Raw genomic sequence first — 20,209 nt, 5'->3', positions numbered from 1 at the left:
TATATATATATATATTTGTGTGTGTGACAGATAAAGATGAATGCATACAATAGAAGCACAGTACGAGTGTGTGTGTATAAATGCGTAACTTGTAGCAAAAAAGCTCTGAGTGGTCATTAAGACTAAAAAAGCGCTGTATAAATGTCAGTGCATTTACCATTCAGCATTCAAGGTATGACTGTTATGTGCAAATGTTATTATGCATTGAATATAGAAAATAACACCCAGTATCATGTGAAATGAAAACTGAAGGTTCTAAAATCATTTTAATACATAGTCCCCCAATTTTATTGGCCAAGGGATGGGGATATTGAGTCTGTAGCATCCATTTGAGTGTTACTACCATAAAGACATGTTGTTGTCGTAATGCATACTAAATGTATCGAGTGCTGTGAAACTGACACATTGTGGGTCTACCTGTCAGAGTGACAGAGGCTCAACTGATGTGGAAACGAGCTTTTGTGATTCCTGCGTTTGTTCTGTTTCCGCTTAGCATCGGGGTAACACACTCCATCAATGCTCACACGCTTCACCATTCTCCCAAAGGCACAAACACATGCAGCTGATATATCGGACTTTGAAAATTGTGCCAACACCGCACAGCTATGATCCATTCACACCACTGACAGATCCGCTTTCCTCCCAGCCGCGCTCGGATTTCCAGCAAGCCATCAAACAAACACACATTCCACTTTTGTTGCAGCTCGCTTGTTCTCAGAGCTCCCCGGGTCTGCAGTAATTGAACACACACACACAATATGAACACACAGTGTAGCATTGCCAGCAAAGAGCAATCAGTCATTTTAATCTCCTAGCCCTTTCTCAGCTAATGTGGGTGCAGAATTACACTCCTTGTTGTTTGTTGTCTTTTCATTTTGTACTTCTGAGACTTACTTACTTCCACTCTGCATTGTTAATAAAGCCAGAAAAGCCCAGTTTGGACAAATAACCTTGCATTAGGTAATGGAAAGCAAACAGCAACCCCCAATATCTGAATCAAGAATCTTGGTATTATTTTTGACCATCATTCGAATGTTGAATCTCACAGATTTCCAGTCATTCAGTCTTTTTTAGTTCAGCTTTGAAAAGCTTCAAACATCCTTTCGGTCAATAAAATGGAACTTTTGCACACACTGTTCTGATTTTCTTGCCTCTAGATTGTAAGTCACTTTTTTCTTGCACTACTTAAACCCTCCCTGACGAGTGCAAGTTACTGTTAGTAGCAGGTAGGCTGCTAACAGTAACTTTCCAGTTACCCCACATCAATATTGTTCTTGCTGCTTGAATTTAGAATTCATTTTGAGATTTTATTAGTCACAAGAAAAGTTACTGAGACCTCATTCCAGCTGCCAGTCTGTGATTGAATCCATTTAACTGTTTACCCTACACACTTACACCTACCAAATATGGAAATAAAACTAATATTATTATTACCAGTTACCAGCATTTGTAAATCAGGTGCAAAACACTAGACATATTTTATTAGAGCAGCAATTTTTAGTTTAGAAACATGAACTATTTATAAGAGAGGCTTCATTTCTTTAGCTATTCACTAGAGTCAAATGGAATTTGCATCTCATCGCTGTTATGTCTTTATTCATATTTTAGTCATAGGCCAACTCTTGTCTCCCAAAACTCATAACTTGCCTGACCGTACGGTCTCTTTGGTCAGTGACTTTTCCATGTTGCCAGCACCCTGGTGACACACAAAGTGGCTGCTTTCCACAGCCGTGACTCCCCATATGTTGTTTTTCATATTCAAGTAAAAGCAGCTTTTTAAATCTTTTTTTTTTTTTAAATTGGGACGTACTACTGACAGACTTTTCCTTGACTTCATGCTTTTACAAAGAAGTCAAACCAAGCTGGATCAGTTGCCTCCTAGTTTGTTTCTCTTGTGTGTCAGGCGAAGGCTACAGTACACTGAGCTGAATCTTCCTCTGCTTCAGCTGCAGGATGCCTTTTCAGTCTTGGAATAATGCTGGAGCCAAGAACATGTCTGTAATTTACAATAAATTGTATCTTGCTGCATCTTCAGTGTTGATGAGTTAGCACATGTAAACAGGAAATTAAAGATGATGCATCATACAGCATGTCTGTGGTATTCATCCACGCTGCTGGGGGTAACGTCAAGTGTGTATTTATGTGACTGACTGACTGTGTTAGGATTTTATCGGACAGTCACTTCTTTACAGTTAACTGCTAATTCAATTTATTTAATATATATTTAAATTTATAATAAAATGTAACTTTTTTCAAAGTGCTGCATGTCTCTGCAGTGGGTATAAGAAACATCTAAATGTCTATGACCTTGTGAAAATAGTGGTAATGCCAGGTTTTTATGTTGAGGAGACACATTCAACATGTAAATTCTAGATACAGTCATCACAGAAAAGCCTGATAAGATCAAAATTATAGCAGGTATGATCACCCAGTTCTAAACCTGTTCTTTCACACTGAACAGTTTTATACCTCTTGGCAGATTAGAGAACTCCGTGCAAGAAGCAGCTATGCTGTCTTTGAGGCCTTTGGCAGAAGCAAAACAAAGGAGGCAATCAAGTCATCATGCTCCAAACGGCTCCACCGGGACTGACTTTTTGCAGGGCTGCACAAAATATTGAAACCGCAGAAAATAGAGAGGTCAGCTCCAAAAGCTCCATCACACAGAAAATCTAAATATTAAGGGCTGCAGGAACAATCATTGAAAATCTTTCAAGTTAAGTAATGTTATTCATTTATTACTCTGGGATATAGCAAAACAAAAAAAAAACAAAAAAATGCCATTAAAGTCTTTGTCAGGGTTTTACAAACACATGATCACTCTGAAATATATACCAGGCGTGGGTAGCAATCTACCCATGAGGCCTAGCCTATAGAGGGCCCTAAAATTAAAAGCATAAAAGCCTTTATATGTCAAAAGTTTGTTTGTATTTATGTAATTCCTGACAGCATATGCTTGATTTTTACCAGTGCACAGGATATTGTTAGGATTTTTTGAAAATAAGATTTTTTTTTTTAACCTAAAGCGATAAAGTCAACAGCACAGTGATGAACTGGGATTAATATGATTTATCACCGGGAGCATACATATGAAATACTTAAATTTGGAGTTATGTCAGAAATAAATAAGTAAAATGTGAACTTTAAAAATAATTAGTGCTCTTAGTGGTAGCGTAGAAGTGGGTGCACAGAGCTGTTTGAGTTCTGTAAAAGAAATAAACAAAAACAAGGAATCTCCTATGGCTGACAGATGTTTAGATATTTTCTGACAGCATTAAATAAAATGGTGAAAGACATTTTACCTATGGGTTATAGTACTTTTGCTGTGTGTGTGTGTGTGTGTGTGTGTGTGTGTGTGTGTGTGTGTGTGTGTGTGCGCGCGCGCTTGCACGCAGCTGTGGATGTGGTTATGCAATCATGATAATTTCTCAAGCATGTCAAATCACTTGGAAAAATTAGCCTTGACTGGCTTAATCGCTTAGAGCCAAATCATCAGCCAGCACCAAAGAAACAATAAATTTAGCAGAAGACTAAAGGACTACATCAGCGTTACCTTATCCGAACCACAGACTGTTTATAAAAGAACTTCTGGGTCTGAATAGTGACACTTGAACCCTGCATTCTTTCTAATGAGCAGCAGGGGGCGACCTCTCTGTTTGCAGGGGTAGGGGTAGGGTTAATGGGAGGGTATGCATTAAGGCACACAATGTAGCCACCTTTCTGTGGTAAGTTGCTGCTGTAAAAATGTCAGCTGCACCACTCGCTTTTGATGTTGATTTAACAAAAACACACAAAAACAAGGCAATAGCCAAAACGCTCAAGTCAACTAAACCACATGACCAGCAGGTGACAGCACATTGGTTACATTCATCTTTCATGAACTCCCAAAAAAGCATAGATTTTTATTTATTTTTTTATTGCAGTAACTTAGATTCTATTCGAGGCCCAAAGTGTTTCGCTATAAATTTATTGTAAGATTTGGTGGCTTTAAAGAAATATTTTGTAGGTTTGTTAATGAAATCCTTTTTTTTTTTTTTAAATATTCAGCCATCTATTCTCCTGCTTAAGCAATTCAGGGTCATGGTAGGGCTGGTCCCTATCCCAGCAGTCACTGGGTGAAAAGCGAGGGACAGGACACCAGTCTATTACAGAGTTATAGACAATAACCTAGTTTTGTCTTTAAAAAGAAAAAAAAACAGGCCTATTTAAATGAATAACATTACTGTTTCTTGGTGTCAGATAGCATTAGCTTATATTAGTCTCTTCATCAGCTTGCACACATCTTACTCTTTCACTTTTTCTCTCTCTGCAGTTTTGCACCCCATGAAATACTGTTAGAATATAGTTGATGTTGCTTATGCTTTAAAATAACATAATTTTATTAAAGGTATAATGCACTCATGTTAAAGTTCAGAAAAGTGTTTAATTGTGACCCCACTGTTTATCTCCCCATGTTTATTGTGTGGTTTAGCTTTGTGCGTCTGTATTACTAAACTGGTTTGAGGTGATGTTGCAAGAACTTGATAAAGATCCATTTATATCTCTAAATCTGTAAATGTACCTTTTATAGAACAAGTTATGTGCAGTTATGGCATAGAAGAGGCATAAAACATAATAAAATGATTTCTGTTTATGGTATTTTTGAAGATTTAGCTATCCCAGTTCAAAATTATTTAGAATACCACAGGGACCATTTAATCGCTATATATAACCAGGCTTTATGGTTTGATTCCTCAGGCCTCCTAAGTAATTACTTAGTCAGTAATTTTCCTGACACAAACCTCCTGCAGTACAGGTCCATGCATTTCTAAAAGATGGAACTGGCTGGTCTCTGCAGCCAGGCTTTGTGCAGTAAGCTTTTGCGTATGAAATGGATTGCCTGGACTCTCATGAGAGTGCGGTATTGTTTGAAAGCGGTTCACCTGCCGTTGCCATTTCCGATTATCCGCTGCTATATATTCCATTATTTTCCTAACGGTTTTTGTTCTGCTTCGGGAGCAGTGGTGAGCTTCATCAGCCCAGTGTCACTATCAGCACTTTCATCCAGGGATGAGGCATTAGAACCAGTGTACCTCAGCTGCTTTGTTGATTACTACTGCTTCTTATTCACAGGATGAGGCAGCCTGTTAAACCTGCTGCCCTCCCACCACTACCTCTATTACCCTCCATCGTTCCTTTTTCTCCTTGTGTGTCATGTTGCCCCGATGCCCTGCTCTCCCTCTTCTCAATGCGTCTAAACACTACTCATTTTGCCTTCGCCCTCTATTTCCTCTAAATGCAGTCAAGATTCTCAGACCAGCACACACAATGATCAGGCCTGCTTGGAGCTATAAATCAAAAAGATGCTGTGTGCATGCGGGTTGCAAAAGAAACCAGTCCACCCCTGGACCAAGCAATCACTGCAAAAACCCCAGAACACTGTGTCACAGTTGCAAGAAAAAGTTTTGCAAAACCTTTTGAATTAGGATCTTCATCTTTGTCACAGTGATCCACAAACAAAGTCCAACTAAGCTAATAAAAAACAAGCAGTTGGACCTGCCCTGTCTTAACTGTTAGTGAATAATCACTTATATGCTGGACAGATAATTAAACACTTGAGGTTAGTAACTTGGAGGTTGTTGCTGCGAAAGGAGGACCTACAGCAAACAGGGATTTTGTAGCAGCTTATGAAACAAACACATTGAAAAACAGCTCCAAAATGTCACCAAGCTGAAGTTAAAATAGCCACACTGAAGGGCAACCTTCTTGCAGCTATGAAAAATCTGTGATTGCAGTAAACATTTTTGACTGGTTGCAAGTAGTTGCAGCAACCAAATTTTTCTGATCTTTTGATTGCAAGGCAATTGCATAGGTTGCCTGGTAGGAGGCAATCTGTCTCCAAACAGCTGTGGTCTGACTCAGACTGACTGCAGTAACTTTTAAACAGATTGGTGAAGGTTTGTAAATAAGTGCTGTCTAATTTATACAGTAAATGCAGAGATATTTCCAATAAATTGCAGTCAATCTAAGTCAGTCTGCAATGATGAGCACAACAGATTTATGACATACAGTATCTCAATTCAGCTGGTTGCTGCATGTTTGTATTTTAATTATATTCCTATATAAAAACAAGGCTACTGAGCACCTGTGTCCTTTTGCAGTTAAATTGCTATCCTGCAGCAACTATGTCTCTATTTGTGGATGAATTTCTGTTTCTAATCTATGAGGTTCTGGCTGGACTCTGGAGTAGTTTATGTGAATTTCTGTTTAATGTGAACTTGCATGTGTAGATGGCAACTGAACTGCAACCTATGGCAACAGATTTGATATTTTCACTGATTTATCACTGTTAATTGCCATATTATTACAAACAGATTGCATTTAATTGCCTACTTAGACTCATTCAACCTCAAACTGTTAGCATGCATTTCTGTTTTATCTCTGTCTCGATGCACCAAAGTCACTTTGAAGATGGCAACTGACTGCGAGTGGTTGCACACCTAGTGCCCGTCTTTGAAGCAACTATTTAAAAGGCAACAAAATCGCAGGTTCATTGCACACTGTTGCAATAATTTTTGTGACTCCAACCACTGTTTGCCCTAGTGTGACTGCAGTGTTACAGTATGGCGAAGGTTTTGGTGTGGGTGTGCAGTACGTTTTTTCCCTCCAGCCCATAGGCTCATGCGTTTTTGCCAAAAATTTTAACATTTATCACTAACGAGCTCATAGCAGTGCTTTTTTGGTGTCTTTCAGGATGGCACATTCTGCTCTACATGGCTCCTAACATAAATATTAGGAGCCATGTAAGACAATAGTTTACGCAGCAAGCTGCACAGCTTGCTTTCAGAGCTTAGCACAGAGTTTCACATACTTGTCCAACTTGCTCTTTGTGTGATTATTCAGTGTGCTAATGAAGACATGAGGAGTGCAGCCATTTGTGTGTTGTAATATTAGTTAAAGTCTGTTTGGTTATAATTGTGACTTAGATGAAAGTCACACCACATTTTGTGAGTAATGCAGAAATCCTCATCCCAAAACACCATTTTTTAAAATTTATTTTTTTGCAAATATAATTAACTGCTTTAGATTATGGATGGTGCAGTGCATTCAGAGTCTTTTGAATACATTTTTCAAAGATTCTGCAGTGATATAATCACCATGCAATACAAATTTCTGTCCTCCTCTGTAATAACTGTAATTGTAATTATGGCTGTGCCCCAGTTCTGCAGTAATGTCCTACATTATTCACCATGCTTGCAGGTGGTATAGGAAAATGAATTTACTTCACTGTTTTTGTGCTGTCATAATACTGATGGACTTTAGTGAAACTCAGCAATGCCGGCTAAACAGTGAATGAAACGTTTTTAGATCTGTTATGAAAAAAGTTTTTTTTTTTAAACATCAACCTGCAAACTGCCATTGTGATTATGTTTTGGTTCCCCAGGGCCCCCTGGTGACGTCTGCTGGTTCAGACGGATGCAACACATTTCAAGTGCTCCTAACAATATGCACTCTTCAAATCAAGATTTTTTTTTTCATTACCACAGTCAGAGTTGACACAGTTAATCAAGAAGACATGCAATTTTCCCTTTCTACTTCCTGCTGTTTGTGGTTTTATTTGCATTTTATATGAAAACCTTTACCTTTTCTTGCCTTTTAGCTTTAAGGCAACTTGCAAGACAGCAGCTCATGCGTTGCTTAACTTATCTTTTATGTATGTTTATCTGCAGTTCTGCACTGATGCTGCCCAGAAAGGGAGCAGGAGGTGAAAAGAGGGAGAGAGTGCTGAGAGGCATGGCAGTACAATCTGGCATCGTCACTGCTGACAGGGTTTTGTTGCCTCAGAATTGAAGTTATTATCTCTCAGCACAAATCAGAATTGTGAAATTGATTCAGCTGGGTTGTTGTGCTCAAAGAGATGGGCCGCCGCTGCAATCCGCAGCACTCTGACAAGTAATGATTTTAGTTGTTGCTCGGAGCATATGTTAATGGGCATTTCAACAGAAGCGTTTAGTAGTTCCTTGCAAGAACTGTAGTGAGAAGACAAATGAACAAAGATTGATGGGAGGGGCAGCTTAATTGTGGCTCACTAAAGAAGAGAATGGAGGGACGCTGTGTAACAAATTAAATTGGATTCCTGACAAAGAGGAACTTTGGGAAATCTTTTACCACATTGCGGCGTGGTCTTTGTTGTGACAGTGTCAGACTCCAACTCTGCACTGAGCCAGTGTTTCACAAATCTTGAAACTGTTGCAATATCTGTTTCAGAATCAACAGTGTGTGCATCATTAGTATGAAGTTAAAGTAGAGAGTTCTTTTATGTCGGTGGTACACAAGGATTTGTTGATCATTAAGAGATTCAGCCGTATTCGGCTTGATTCCTCGAGACCACGAGGCACATGGGAATACATCGATCTGCGGAGGGATTGCACATATGGCAAGCTATCAGAAGGCAATGAGGCACAGCCAACAGCAATTTTCAGTAGAAATGTGTTAGAAGTGTTGTTGTTTGTGTGTAGATGTGCGGGTGCTGTTTGGTCATTTCTTTTTGTAATCCTTAATTTTCTACCAAATATTCGTTTCAGCTTGATTTTTAGTGCCATCTCTGACTTCAGTATTTGCTGCTACACTGATTTTATGTTCATGCTTGTTTGTGTGTGGGAGTATATTTTGGCTTTGTCAAATCAAATTAAATTGACTCAGGTGTAGATTTGTGAGCACACTTTGCTCTTTCAACTCAAGCATATTCTGAGAAATTCATTTTTTTTTCTTTTTAGTTGGTCTTGTCATAAGGCCTCAGTTCACTCTCCTCCACTCTCCTCTCTCTTCTCCTCAGGTGCTGAAGGGGAGTAAAAAGCTTTGCCTCTCAGTGCGTTCTGTCGGGCGAATTCCAGGCGGCTATGTCACCAACCACGTTTACACCTGGGTTGACCCTCAGGGTCGGAGCGTGTCCCCTCCTCCTGACCTGCCTGAGCATCGCAGCGCCACCCTGAGAAGAAGTGACAGCCAGCGCCGAAGCAACATGCAGCTACTACAGGAAGGGGATGAGAAGAAGGTAGAGATATCACATGCAAAACACTCAACTAGGGGAACAACATAGCAAATTTTTTTTTATTAATTAGTTTAAAAAATAGCCATCTCTTTCTCTTTCTGTTTCTATTTCTCTTACTATTGTACTTTTAACAGTTTTGCAGAAAGGTTATTATCCACATTACATGCAATGATTGGAGGAGAGAAACCTCCAAAAGCATCTTTAGGAGCATCTTGAGTTTCTCAGATGGTCAGAGAGAAACCAGACTGACTTTAACATCCTCTTAACATTAGTGCTTTGGACAGTACACACTGACAACAACAACAAGAGCATTATGCTTCGAAAGCAACAACTTCCAGTGAGAAACTTTGCATTAAATGGACAATTAACTGGTCACCTCTCAGTGTCTTGCACACAGGTGTCCAAATAACTTCTAGATAGATAGTCCAGTGCACCCTTTTAAGCAGCAGAAGTCAGATGTCCACATGTATGTTGTGCAGACATATAGGTATAGTCCTGGACCAGCAAACTTAGTACAGACATGATTGCAGATCTACAAGTATTCCTGTGTTTGCTGCAGTAATATCTTACATTTCTTTAAAATTCTGAAAGTAGGGAAAAATATTAATAAAGTATGCTAAGGCTAAATTATGTGGAGCTAAAGTAAGCAACTAAATCTAAAAGCATTTTATGCATAAATCATCAACAGTCTTATAGATGTCACACACACACACACACACAAAAACAAATCCTCTCCAACTTCCCCCAGTGGCACAAGCGGAGACTTTTCCCATGGAGAAGACCTCTTGCTGTGAGCCAGCTTTAAGGCTGAGATGGGAATATTCATTTTAGTTAAGGTTTTTCACTCTGAGGCAGGACTGTTTTCTTTGGGCTCGAATGTCCACTCTGTTTAACTCTTACTTGAATAATTTGAGGCACAACTTGATGTTTTCCTCCCAGTCGGAGTCACTTTTGCTTGAACTCAGCAAAAAACAGCAAGAGGATTCATGTGGTCTTAGGAAAAGAGAATAGGATCAGAGGATTTGGCTGCACTTACAGTGCACATTTAATAATGTGATGGCAGATATTTTAGACATAGGTCTGCAGTATTGAAACGAAAGTGTCCCAAAGCGCATTGTAGATACTTTATTCTGGCTGTGGTGTTTGACACAGGCTGTATAAACTCAGATGACCCAGAAACTTTATTACCAAGGCTGGAATTTTTAGAAAAAATATAGAAAATATATATATAAAGTGAGATGAAATGTTTGTCGCTCATCCTTTTGGCTCATATTTTCCCTTCTCGCTGGCGACATAATGCAGGGTAACTCTTGCCTTTATTGCTGCTTTCAGCCTCTCTGAGTGAAGTATAATTAATTAATTATAATCTAAAGGCTGGCGATACAGCAGTGCTCAGCACATAACTAATGCAGACTGAATTATAGTAAACCTTAAATTCACTTTGATCATTTTAATGTAGCTCGTAATCTTAATTTATAATGAATTTTTGAAGAAATCCACATTGAACAAATTGTTTTATTCATATCACCAACTTCATAACAGGCAGATTGCATTACTGCAATTACTGAATTGTTGAAGGTTCAAAACATATCAGCAGATTATGGCAGTGAAATGAAGAATCACTGGTAATTAACATTTGCGTGATCTGCATTATTTGTCAGTTATTTAAGTTGTTTGTTTTCATAAATGGTTGGATGGTCCATCTTTCTGAAGTGTGTCTCCTCTTCTAAAGGTGGTAATGAATAAAGCACTGAAGTAACTTTTCTTTGTATTATTTTTAAATCAATTTTTTTTTTTATTTGACCAGCCATGCAGATGATTTTGGGTCATTTCACTCATTTAGGAATATTCATAAACAAAGCCGACTATTCAGACACATCCCAGAGTTGCAGAAACAAAGTTCCTGGTTTGCATGTTCTCCTTTCTCCTTGTGACTGTGTGGGTTCTCTCCAGGTACCCTGGCTTCTTCATAGTCCACATACCTGTCGGGTTAACTGATGATTTTAAATTGGCTGTAGGTGTGAATGTGAGTGTAAAAGGTCATCTGTCTCTCTGTGTTCGAGGTAAACCCCAGCTCTCGTTCAGTGACAGCATCCCCCCGAAACCAAATTGGATGGATGGATGGATGGATGGATGGATGGATGGATTCATGGATGGATGGATGGATGAACATATTCATGGATTTCAATGAACTGACCTTAGAGAACAGTAATCACATTCATTTGTATAGTCAGCAAACTGTGTTATCACATTGTTTCAACAAATCTGAGCAGGCTAACTTTAGGCACGATAAAAGAAATGTATAACACTGGATACTAAAATTAAAGATTAAAAACTTAAACGATAAAAGTAATTGGACCTTGAGTGCCGTAAAACCTTACCCTCTCATCACCTCATGACCTGCAGGGAAGGAGCTATCAAAGCTGTTTAAAAGATTTATTGCACTAGAACTTTCAATTTTTTAGCACCTAAGAGCTACATATTAATCTTAACTGCCTCAGCTCCATTAATGTAGGCTGTAGTCATGCAATGCAGATCAGCAAATTATTAAATAGAAAGTTTGGCAGTTTTAGCTTCATTGAAATTTCTATTTCTAATTTAAAAAGAAAACAAAAACAGTGGAATTTTGAATCATGATATTTATCTGCATGTGATGGAGTTAAAATGGGGAGTTTCTGTATATGTTAGAAAATATATGTCAATTTTCTGTTGGCCTTGCACCATTCATCCCTGTAGTCTATGGATGAGACTGCGCTGTGAACGATGCGAACACTGTTCCTTTGATCGGCAGCGGTTCTGATCATGAAAGAACTGCTTCCCTTTTGGAGAATCCAAAGCCTGCTAATCATTAATTAGATTGCAGTTTATGTATCCCAGTCCAATCAGGTTCTTTGCATCAATACCACAAGTATTCAAAGTCAGTTTGTAGCAGCCTGACAGTAAATGCATGACTTTGGTGTTTGATTGGTAGATTTCTTGAAACATTGTCCAATGCTGCCTGTGTTACTTCTTCAGGATGTAGTAACAAGATGTAGTACTTTATTGCCATTCTACCCTTGTACAGCTTTTTATGAACAATATTCAAATGCTGAAAGGCTCAAAAACTAATAGTTTTCAAAAAAGCCTCTGGCTTAATATTAGTGTCCCCGACACTGATATTAATACTTCAGAAATGATTCACTGTTTGGCCATCTGAGGTTCAGGTTAAGCTTAAGAACTTCTTGGTAGTAAATAATTCAAACCACACAGCAACATATTAATGACACAACAAAATTACCTGATGTTGTTGGCTGCAGTTCAGTATCTTCTTCCTGCCATGTGATCCCACTTTGTACTTTTGTTAAAAGTACTGCAAAAGGCCTGAAAATAACTGACTGACAATCATTCCAACTGTTGATGCTCTGCTCTGATCCTATTCTGGCACTTTTTTTGAAAAGAATAAATGCACTGGCCAGCTCAGCAACGCCACAGAAGATAACTAAAATTCATCATCACATAATTCTTTCCATGGTTAAGACTCCTTCACAGCATCAAGCCAAGCCAAGAGCATGAATACAAATGCAGAGGGTTCACAGCACAGCGCAAACCAGTGGCTATACTGGAACAGTAAGGTCAGATTGGCCTTTGCCAGAAAACATCTACAAAGCCAGCACATTTCTGGAAAAAAATATTTTTTTACAGATGAAACCAAGATGTACCAGAATGACAGCAAGAGAAAACTACAGAGAGGGAAAAGAACATCTCATGATCTGAAGAGCCCCACATCATCTGTCAAACATAGTGCAGGCAATGTTATGGTGTGAGCGTGGCTGCCAGTGGAATAGAGTCGCTAGTGTTTCTTGATGATGTGACTGCTGATAGAAGCAGCAGGTTGAGTTCTGAAGTGTACCGGGTTATGCTCTCTGCTCAGACTCAGCCAAATGCTGTGAAACTGATCAGACAACACTTCATAGTGCAAATGAATAATTACCAATAAAATGCTGCAAAAGCAACCCAAGAGTTTCTCAAGCCAAATAAATGGGATATTCTTCAGTGGCCAAGTCAGTCAACTGATCTCAATCCAGTGGTGTTTTTCCCTTACTGAATACAAAACTAAAGGTAGAGAGACCCACAAACAAGCATTAACTGAAGGTGGCTGCAGTAAAGGCCTGGCAGAGCATCTAATGTCACTGACATCCAAGTATTAAAAAACAATCCCTATATTTTAAACTAAATTGAAGATGAATCCATGCGCTTTAACCACATCTTGTTTGTTTGATTTAAAATCCACCGTGGTGGTACTTTGGACTTAACAAAATTGGCTGGCACGACGTTATCAACGGGAAGTGGTTCAGTTTAATTTTTCATACATACAAATTTCTCTCAGTACAATACAATTCACAAAACCCTCACATGATTTCATGCGCTTGCCTAACGGCCCACTAGGGCCACGCCAGTGTCCATGAAAACGGAGAAACATCAGACCAGCGGGACTCCTTTTTGGCAGAAAGAACATTTTAAAGTGATGCCAGGGAATACAGTGAGCCACAATAGTTGCTACGTTGTGCCAATAAAATCAGAATGAGTCTGGTAATTAAAACTATGTTCCACATCCTGCATAAATGTCAGAGAAAACATGAAAGCATCCATATTCCTAGAGGTGAGCAAAGGTGGCTCGCTTATCTCCAATAGGCAGACGGTTGTTATTAAAAAGGAGGACCTCAGCGCAATATGCACTGAATGAAAGTAAAACCTCTGTGCCAGATGTCAAGTCTTTGCCAAGGGGTATATCAGAGGGATGAAACTGACATTGTTTAATAGAGATATTTGCATATGTGCCATCTTGGAGCCGCCAGTGTGCAACTCTTTTCAAATCTGGCAAAAGACAGCTGCATTGGGATCAAACCAAGTAATCAAGAGCCTCATTGTGATGGAGAAAAGTACAATTTAAAGTCTGGCACAGCTAAGTAACACTGAGCCTCCCCCAGTGGACGGAGTAAAATGTTATGTTGTGTGTTTGCTTTCCAAACGTACATATTCTGGAAATGCCAAGTTCATCGAAGTAGACATTACTGGAGAATATAGAGGGAACAGAGTGTTTTTAATTTAGCCTGGGTAATTTACATTTGGAGTTCAGGCTGTATAGGTTTGACCAACTGTTAATGTCATTAAAAATCATTGTTTAGTGCTCCAGTATGAAGTACTAAAAAGTATGAAAAACAGAGTAAACAATGAGCCTCGGAGGGAAGTTTTTTCTTCTTTTCTTTTTTTTTACATATCGGTTTATAGTTGTTTGGGGGGAGAATCACATTTGAAAATCATTAACATGTAATGTTGTGTCTCATAAAATCAGAGATGCTTGTGACATAAGAAGATTACTTAATTAAGTGAGCTAGAGGCTCAAGGGCCAATGCAAATAGCTGTGGAGTTGAGGGGAAAGCCTTGATGAGATGACCCAGAGGCACCAAACAAAGGCAGACGATCGGCCCTCCTAGAATTCCTGCCAGTGGGTTACAATAAAGCAGTTTAACAGTCGAATGAACCCATCATTACACTCGCACAGACTGCAAATAGGACCACCTAAGTCTTTCAGAGTCTTCCATTGATCAAAGCGCGGGGCTGCAGCTGGGTGGTTAATATCTTTAGCTGCATTACTGTATATAACCTGGGGTAAAAGTGGCATGTTCACATTAAAGGGGACTATTATGCTCATATTCAGCTCCATAATTTTATTCTAAGACTACTTGAGTAGCTTTTCGTGTTTCACATTTTAAAGTAATCTTTATTTATCTTAAACTGCAACCCCTCACATTACCACAGGTTGGTGGGGCTTTAGAGCTACAGCTGCATGCCTGAAATGACTATATGAAGCATATCCGCCCCCTTCAGTGCATCATACTGATAAAGAGTAGAAAAGAAAAATGTCTGAAATTCATTATTGATAGCAGCCTGAGCCTGAGCCTTTGGGATTGCTTGTCCATACACTAACCTGAATATTTAAAACCTTGTTTAATACGAGCATCCTTCAGTGCAACAGTATTTATGACTGAAACGAGGAAAAGTGGTTTCTTACTTTTTAGTTTTAAAAGTAAGAAACAGAGATGCTTAGGTTTATACTTGTTTATAACACAGCATCTCCAGAGTACACTTGCTTAGCTGCCATGCCTGGATTCTATTAACTGCAGCAGTCATTTGGATCCAACTCTGGGAGAAAGATATCTGCATGACTGTATGCTGAAAAGTAATGAGCAGTCTAGCAATTCATATTTATTCAAGGCAATTTCCACACAGCATGTCAAGTGCTGTTCCAACTAATTGTCAGATTGGTTCTTAGTGAGATTGCCAGGTCAGCTGTGATGTGAAAGGCAGCATATTTTACTTGATTTGGAAAGCAGAACAGTGATAATCTGTGGGTTTGCTTGTAGCATCTCCACTCCTTAATCTGTTTGATTATCAGCAAATTAATACCTGTTGATTACTGAGTTCTTTTTGAGGTGAGTAGCACAAGATACAATATATTGTATTGGGATCTGTCCTCTGAAATGCAGCCCTTTTAAATTCACTTTTTATACCCTGCTGGTCAAAGATCACTTCACCATGTTTCAAACATTGAACATTTACTAATGCATTGATCCAGCTTTCCTAAATTCCAATATAACTCCTTGGCTTCCATTATCTGCTGATACTCCAAAGGGTTACACAGTACAGACTTGACCTGAGAGATGCACACAAGGCCCTTAAGCATATTCTTTTTTTTTTTAGTGTGCAAGGTTAACATTGTTAAAGGCCATATTTTAACTGAGGCCACAGTCTTTGCGTAGCTCGAAACCAAGTTGTTTTTAGTGCTTAAATCTAACCAAGAATGAAAGTAAAAATGTGAAAACAAAGAAACATTTGTGTTTGCTTCACGATGATTATGTTGTTCAGGTCACAAACCAAACAGAAGTAGCTGTGGTTCTTGTGGAATATCGTTTGAAATATAGTCTGAAACAAGTTCAAGGGACGCGCTGGATTAGTCCAGCACAATACACCCTCTACATATCACTCACTCCCTGCAGAAGCATTTTAATTGGGTGGCGTAGCAGCGGCAATAATTCCTATGGTGGTTTATTTGAATTCAGACTGTGTCCGATATTGTCCGTGCTGCTTATCAGAGGAAATGACACGGATGAGCCCTGTGAACCAACTGATTGACCAATTCAGAGAGCCGTTCCTCTAATCAAAACAGATTCAGCCTCCCCGTTACTGGCGCTGACTCACTGCATCTAAGTAGCTCCTGAAATTCTTCATCTTCTTGCTTGTAAATCCCATCTCGGAGCAGGGATGTCATTTCCTCCATGTATTGTGTTGCGCAACTTCATTTCCATGTGAGCAGCCCGACACCACGAGCAAATCTGGCAGCCTGTCAAGCAAAACAATCGAGACTCCAGAGTGTCATTTAATATGCTGATATTTATGTGCTTGTTCATCCTGTTTTATTGGTTTCTCTGTTTGTCTTAAATAGGTCAACCTGGTTTTAGATGATGGCCGGTCTCTGGGCCTGATGATCCGAGGGGGAGCAGAATATGCTTTGGGTATTTACATCACCGGAGTGGACCAAGGGTCAGCAGCAGAGTGTGGAGGACTGAAGGTATCACTTCAATTTCATTTTTCACTCACTTCCTTGCGCATACATTGTTTATCTAATGTATGTCTGCGACAGAGCTAGTTATGTTTTGTCCTTTGTTGATGTCTTGCTTTGTTATTCACATGATAAGATCCCTATACTTAGATATATATTTTTAAGTCTTTCTAGTATGCTCCTCCTCACATAGTTTTGGTGCCAAGTTGCTTGCTGTATGCCAAAAGTCACTTTATATTGCTTTACAATGCATGCCACTGTATAAATTTTGCAAGATAAAAAAAAAAACAGCTACTTTAAATAGTCCTGCTCAAGATTGTTTAATGCAAACACAAAAGGGCCTGCAGGCTATATCTGCAGCTTCCTCTGCTCAGTTCAGGCTCTGTTTTGTTTGTTAGCAGATAAAACACTGGATTAAAAAAATATGCATATTTTAATACCTGCAAACATTATCGTGGCCTGTTCCTGGATGGCACTAAATGCTCTTAATTTAAATAAACAGAAAACACAAGCAAGCCACATTGTTTGGAACCCCTGACCTCCACACTGGTGGCAACCTCGGCCCTTTAAGGATCAGTCCAAAAGCAAACCCTTTAACATGATCTTTGGTGGTGCTTTTTTTCTTTTGATGAACAAATAAATGATGCTGTCAAAGTTAGATTCTTTCAACTTACGGTACTTGTGGAGGTGAAGCCATTTCTCTGCTTCAGAGGCTTTGAAAAGGTTATTTTTGCCTTCATTTCATCTCGGCTGGACCGGTGTAATAGTCTCTATTCAGGTGTCAGTCTGTCGGTGCTTGCTCGACTGCAGCTCGTCTAAAAGGCTGCTGTGGGGCTCTGACCTGGCACACGCAAACAACACCACTTTTCACCCAAGTTGCATTTCAAGATTTTATTGTTTGTATTCAAGGCATTACAGTACATGGGTTGGCAGCTCTCTGCCTCTCTTTGCTCAGTAGATCACTGTGATCTGCTGAGCACATGATCCCAGTTGTCCCAAGGTCCTGATGAAGTAGCAGTAAAGTAGCAGTTTTAAATGCCCTTATAAATACACTGAACTGACTTATTATTGTAAACAATATTATTATTGTATCAAAATTAGAGGCATGCCAGACATGTCAATGCATATAACCATCTAAGGCTGAAAAGGCCAACTGAAGTCATTCTTGTTTCTGTGTTTGTCTGACGGCAGCTGATAGGCGGCCTGCTGCTGTTGCACCAGAGGGAATGAGAGAGAAAGTAATCAAACTTGCACTGTAACTTACATGTCACGGGCAGACAGCATGTTGTTAGTGGTGCTGAAGAGCAAGAAGCCCGGCAGCATCTCAGCAGACCGAAGTGACTTTTACATGCTGTTTAATGTGTTGTAGCTGAGTCACTTTTTTGTTGTCTAGCTTTAAAAACATTGACATTAACATGAGGAACCTGCCATGAAGCCACAAATAACAAACAGGGCGAGTGATTTACAGAGCAGAAATGTGTCTCAGCTGGTCATTAAACTTCATGACTACAAATGGAAAAGCATTCAAACTAGTGTTATTTAAAAAACAATGATTTTTCAGTGTGTTTCAGTTCTGAATATTCCAAGCTATCATTACTTATTTGCCACAGTATTAATGGACTGATGCCACTTATGCTCGAACAGCAAGCTGAGACGCAGACACACACAGAACACACACGCCGCACTGCCAACACGCCTCCGTGCTGTCGTCTTCGTCTTCAGTCGTCTCATTGCCTTGTGATATTTATCTATTGAGTGCATAAAATTTTAAATTGTGTGGCCTCAATTTTCTCCTGTGATATTAAATATTAAGATTTTTCAGTTTCAGTTTTCAGTTTGAGATTCTATATTATGCATGCATGTATGTATGCATGATACTAGAATATTTGATGCACTACTTCATCTTTTGTATATGGAGGCACATGTGGTGGACTAGTATTTAATATATAATTACATATAAATATGTACACCTGAGCGACTCTACCACCGCTGTGGCTGTGGCTGTCTACTAATTGGAAGGTTGGTGGATCGATCCCTGACTCCTCTGGTCTGCATGCCAAAATGTCCTTGGGCAAGATACCGAACCCTGAGTTGCCCCCGATGCATTCTTGGAAGTGCGATTGTGTGTGTGTGTGCGAATTTTAAAAAGCAATTAGGCATAGATAAAAGTACTACTAAAATAAAGCACTATAAACGTATCAGCCCATTTACCATTTAGCATCCAGCTGTGTTTTGTAATGTTACTTTTTACCTACTGAAAAAAGTAGGTTGTTAAAGTACTTTTGCATTACCAACTGCAAACAACCCTTTGCAGCTTATTGGTTATATTATGCAGAGTGTATGTATCCTGCTACACAGCTACTTCTGAATGGACTGGCTTTACCTTATTGCATAGTGAGTTGATATTGGCAGCATCTCCATAACCAGCAAGAAGCTTGTTAATTCCTCTTTGAGTGACAGCTTTGCTTGAAAGAAGAGTTATTGTTTGGGAGCTGGTGCACCCAGAAGTGGAATAAAGGGTCGACCGATGGTGGACTTGGCCACCATAAAGTAAAGTTTAGCCTTCCCTTTAGCCATCCCACAAACCAGTCATGAAGACTTTAAGGGAAGTCACATACTCACAGAACTGCAGTATTACTAAGTACTTACTGGAACTAGTGACCACCTGGATACATTTTACAGCCAACCTTTGATTCACATTGGAATTAACTTTTGAAGTTTATCAACAATTAAAAGTACTGTTAGCAACAGTTCCAGATTTTTAATCAATTAAAGGTTACATGAAAAAGCATATTGTGAGTTTAAAAGATGCAGTCCCACTTCGTACTCCACCTTTGAATGATAAAACAAAACATGAGTTTTTATGGCATTCCAGTGTGTAAGACCAGCGCTGTAAAAATTCACCTGTCAGTGGGCTACACTGCGGAGCTGCTGTGCTTAGCCAGTAGGAGCATCTGAAATTAAAGCTCTTCGCAGGTGACAGACGCATATCAGCCAGGCACAGTTGGCATTTTCACTGTGATGTTCTTCTTGTGCTTTTCACCCACAAATTCAAAATAATACAAATGGCTCCAGCACTTAAAGGTTATCCTTTCTGCTGTCTCTCTAGCTAAACAACACATGCACACTCAAAAGTATGCAGCTGCCTTTAAAGGAGGAGAAACAAACAAATATTTTGTGGATTTTTTGTTTACTTGAACTGCTAAACTAATACTTTATGTTGCTTGGTACAACAAAAGTAATTTACCAGCATGTCACTCCCAAAACTTCTAACTATTCAAAAGGTATAAAGAGTTACCACAGAATATAACAGAAAGCTTCAGGGACTGAAAGTGAAGCCAGTGTGGACGTGCTTTGATGGCAAGTCTCATTTTGTACATTATGGTCTCCTTTATGGTGAAAAAACTATGATAAATCAGGGTTTACATTGCAGAGTGGGTCTAGCTTGTGATCGAGTCTCTATCATATGAGTGTTCTGTGGATTCTCTGTGACAGCCGCCTCTCGGTCGTCGCATCAAGTTTATAAAAAAAAAAACTAAACTAAACAAGATGGTTTATATCAATGCACCAGCTCTTATCGA

The 20,209-nt window shown here is 39.2% G+C and overlaps 1 protein-coding gene across 3 annotated transcripts in view; it reads left to right on the top strand.

Moving 5' to 3' along the window:
* Window positions 1-20,209, top strand: part of whrna (whirlin a) — a 172,025-nt gene that overhangs the window by 70,520 nt on the left and 81,296 nt on the right. For all 3 annotated transcript variants that reach the window (XM_030742695.1, XM_030742694.1, XM_030742696.1), the window contains exons 2-3: window positions 8,813-9,031; window positions 16,512-16,637. In XM_030742695.1, coding sequence (XP_030598555.1) covers window positions 8,813-9,031; window positions 16,512-16,637 — 345 coding nt within the window. The remainder of the gene's footprint in view (window positions 1-8,812; window positions 9,032-16,511; window positions 16,638-20,209) is intronic.

Source organism: Archocentrus centrarchus, chromosome 12 (assembly GCF_007364275.1).
Source record: "Archocentrus centrarchus isolate MPI-CPG fArcCen1 chromosome 12, fArcCen1, whole genome shotgun sequence".
In the NCBI taxonomy this organism is placed as follows: domain Eukaryota; kingdom Metazoa; phylum Chordata; class Actinopteri; order Cichliformes; family Cichlidae; genus Archocentrus; species Archocentrus centrarchus.
The sequence above is the reverse complement of the archived record's forward strand: the minus strand, read 5'-3'. Positions and strand labels throughout refer to the sequence as shown.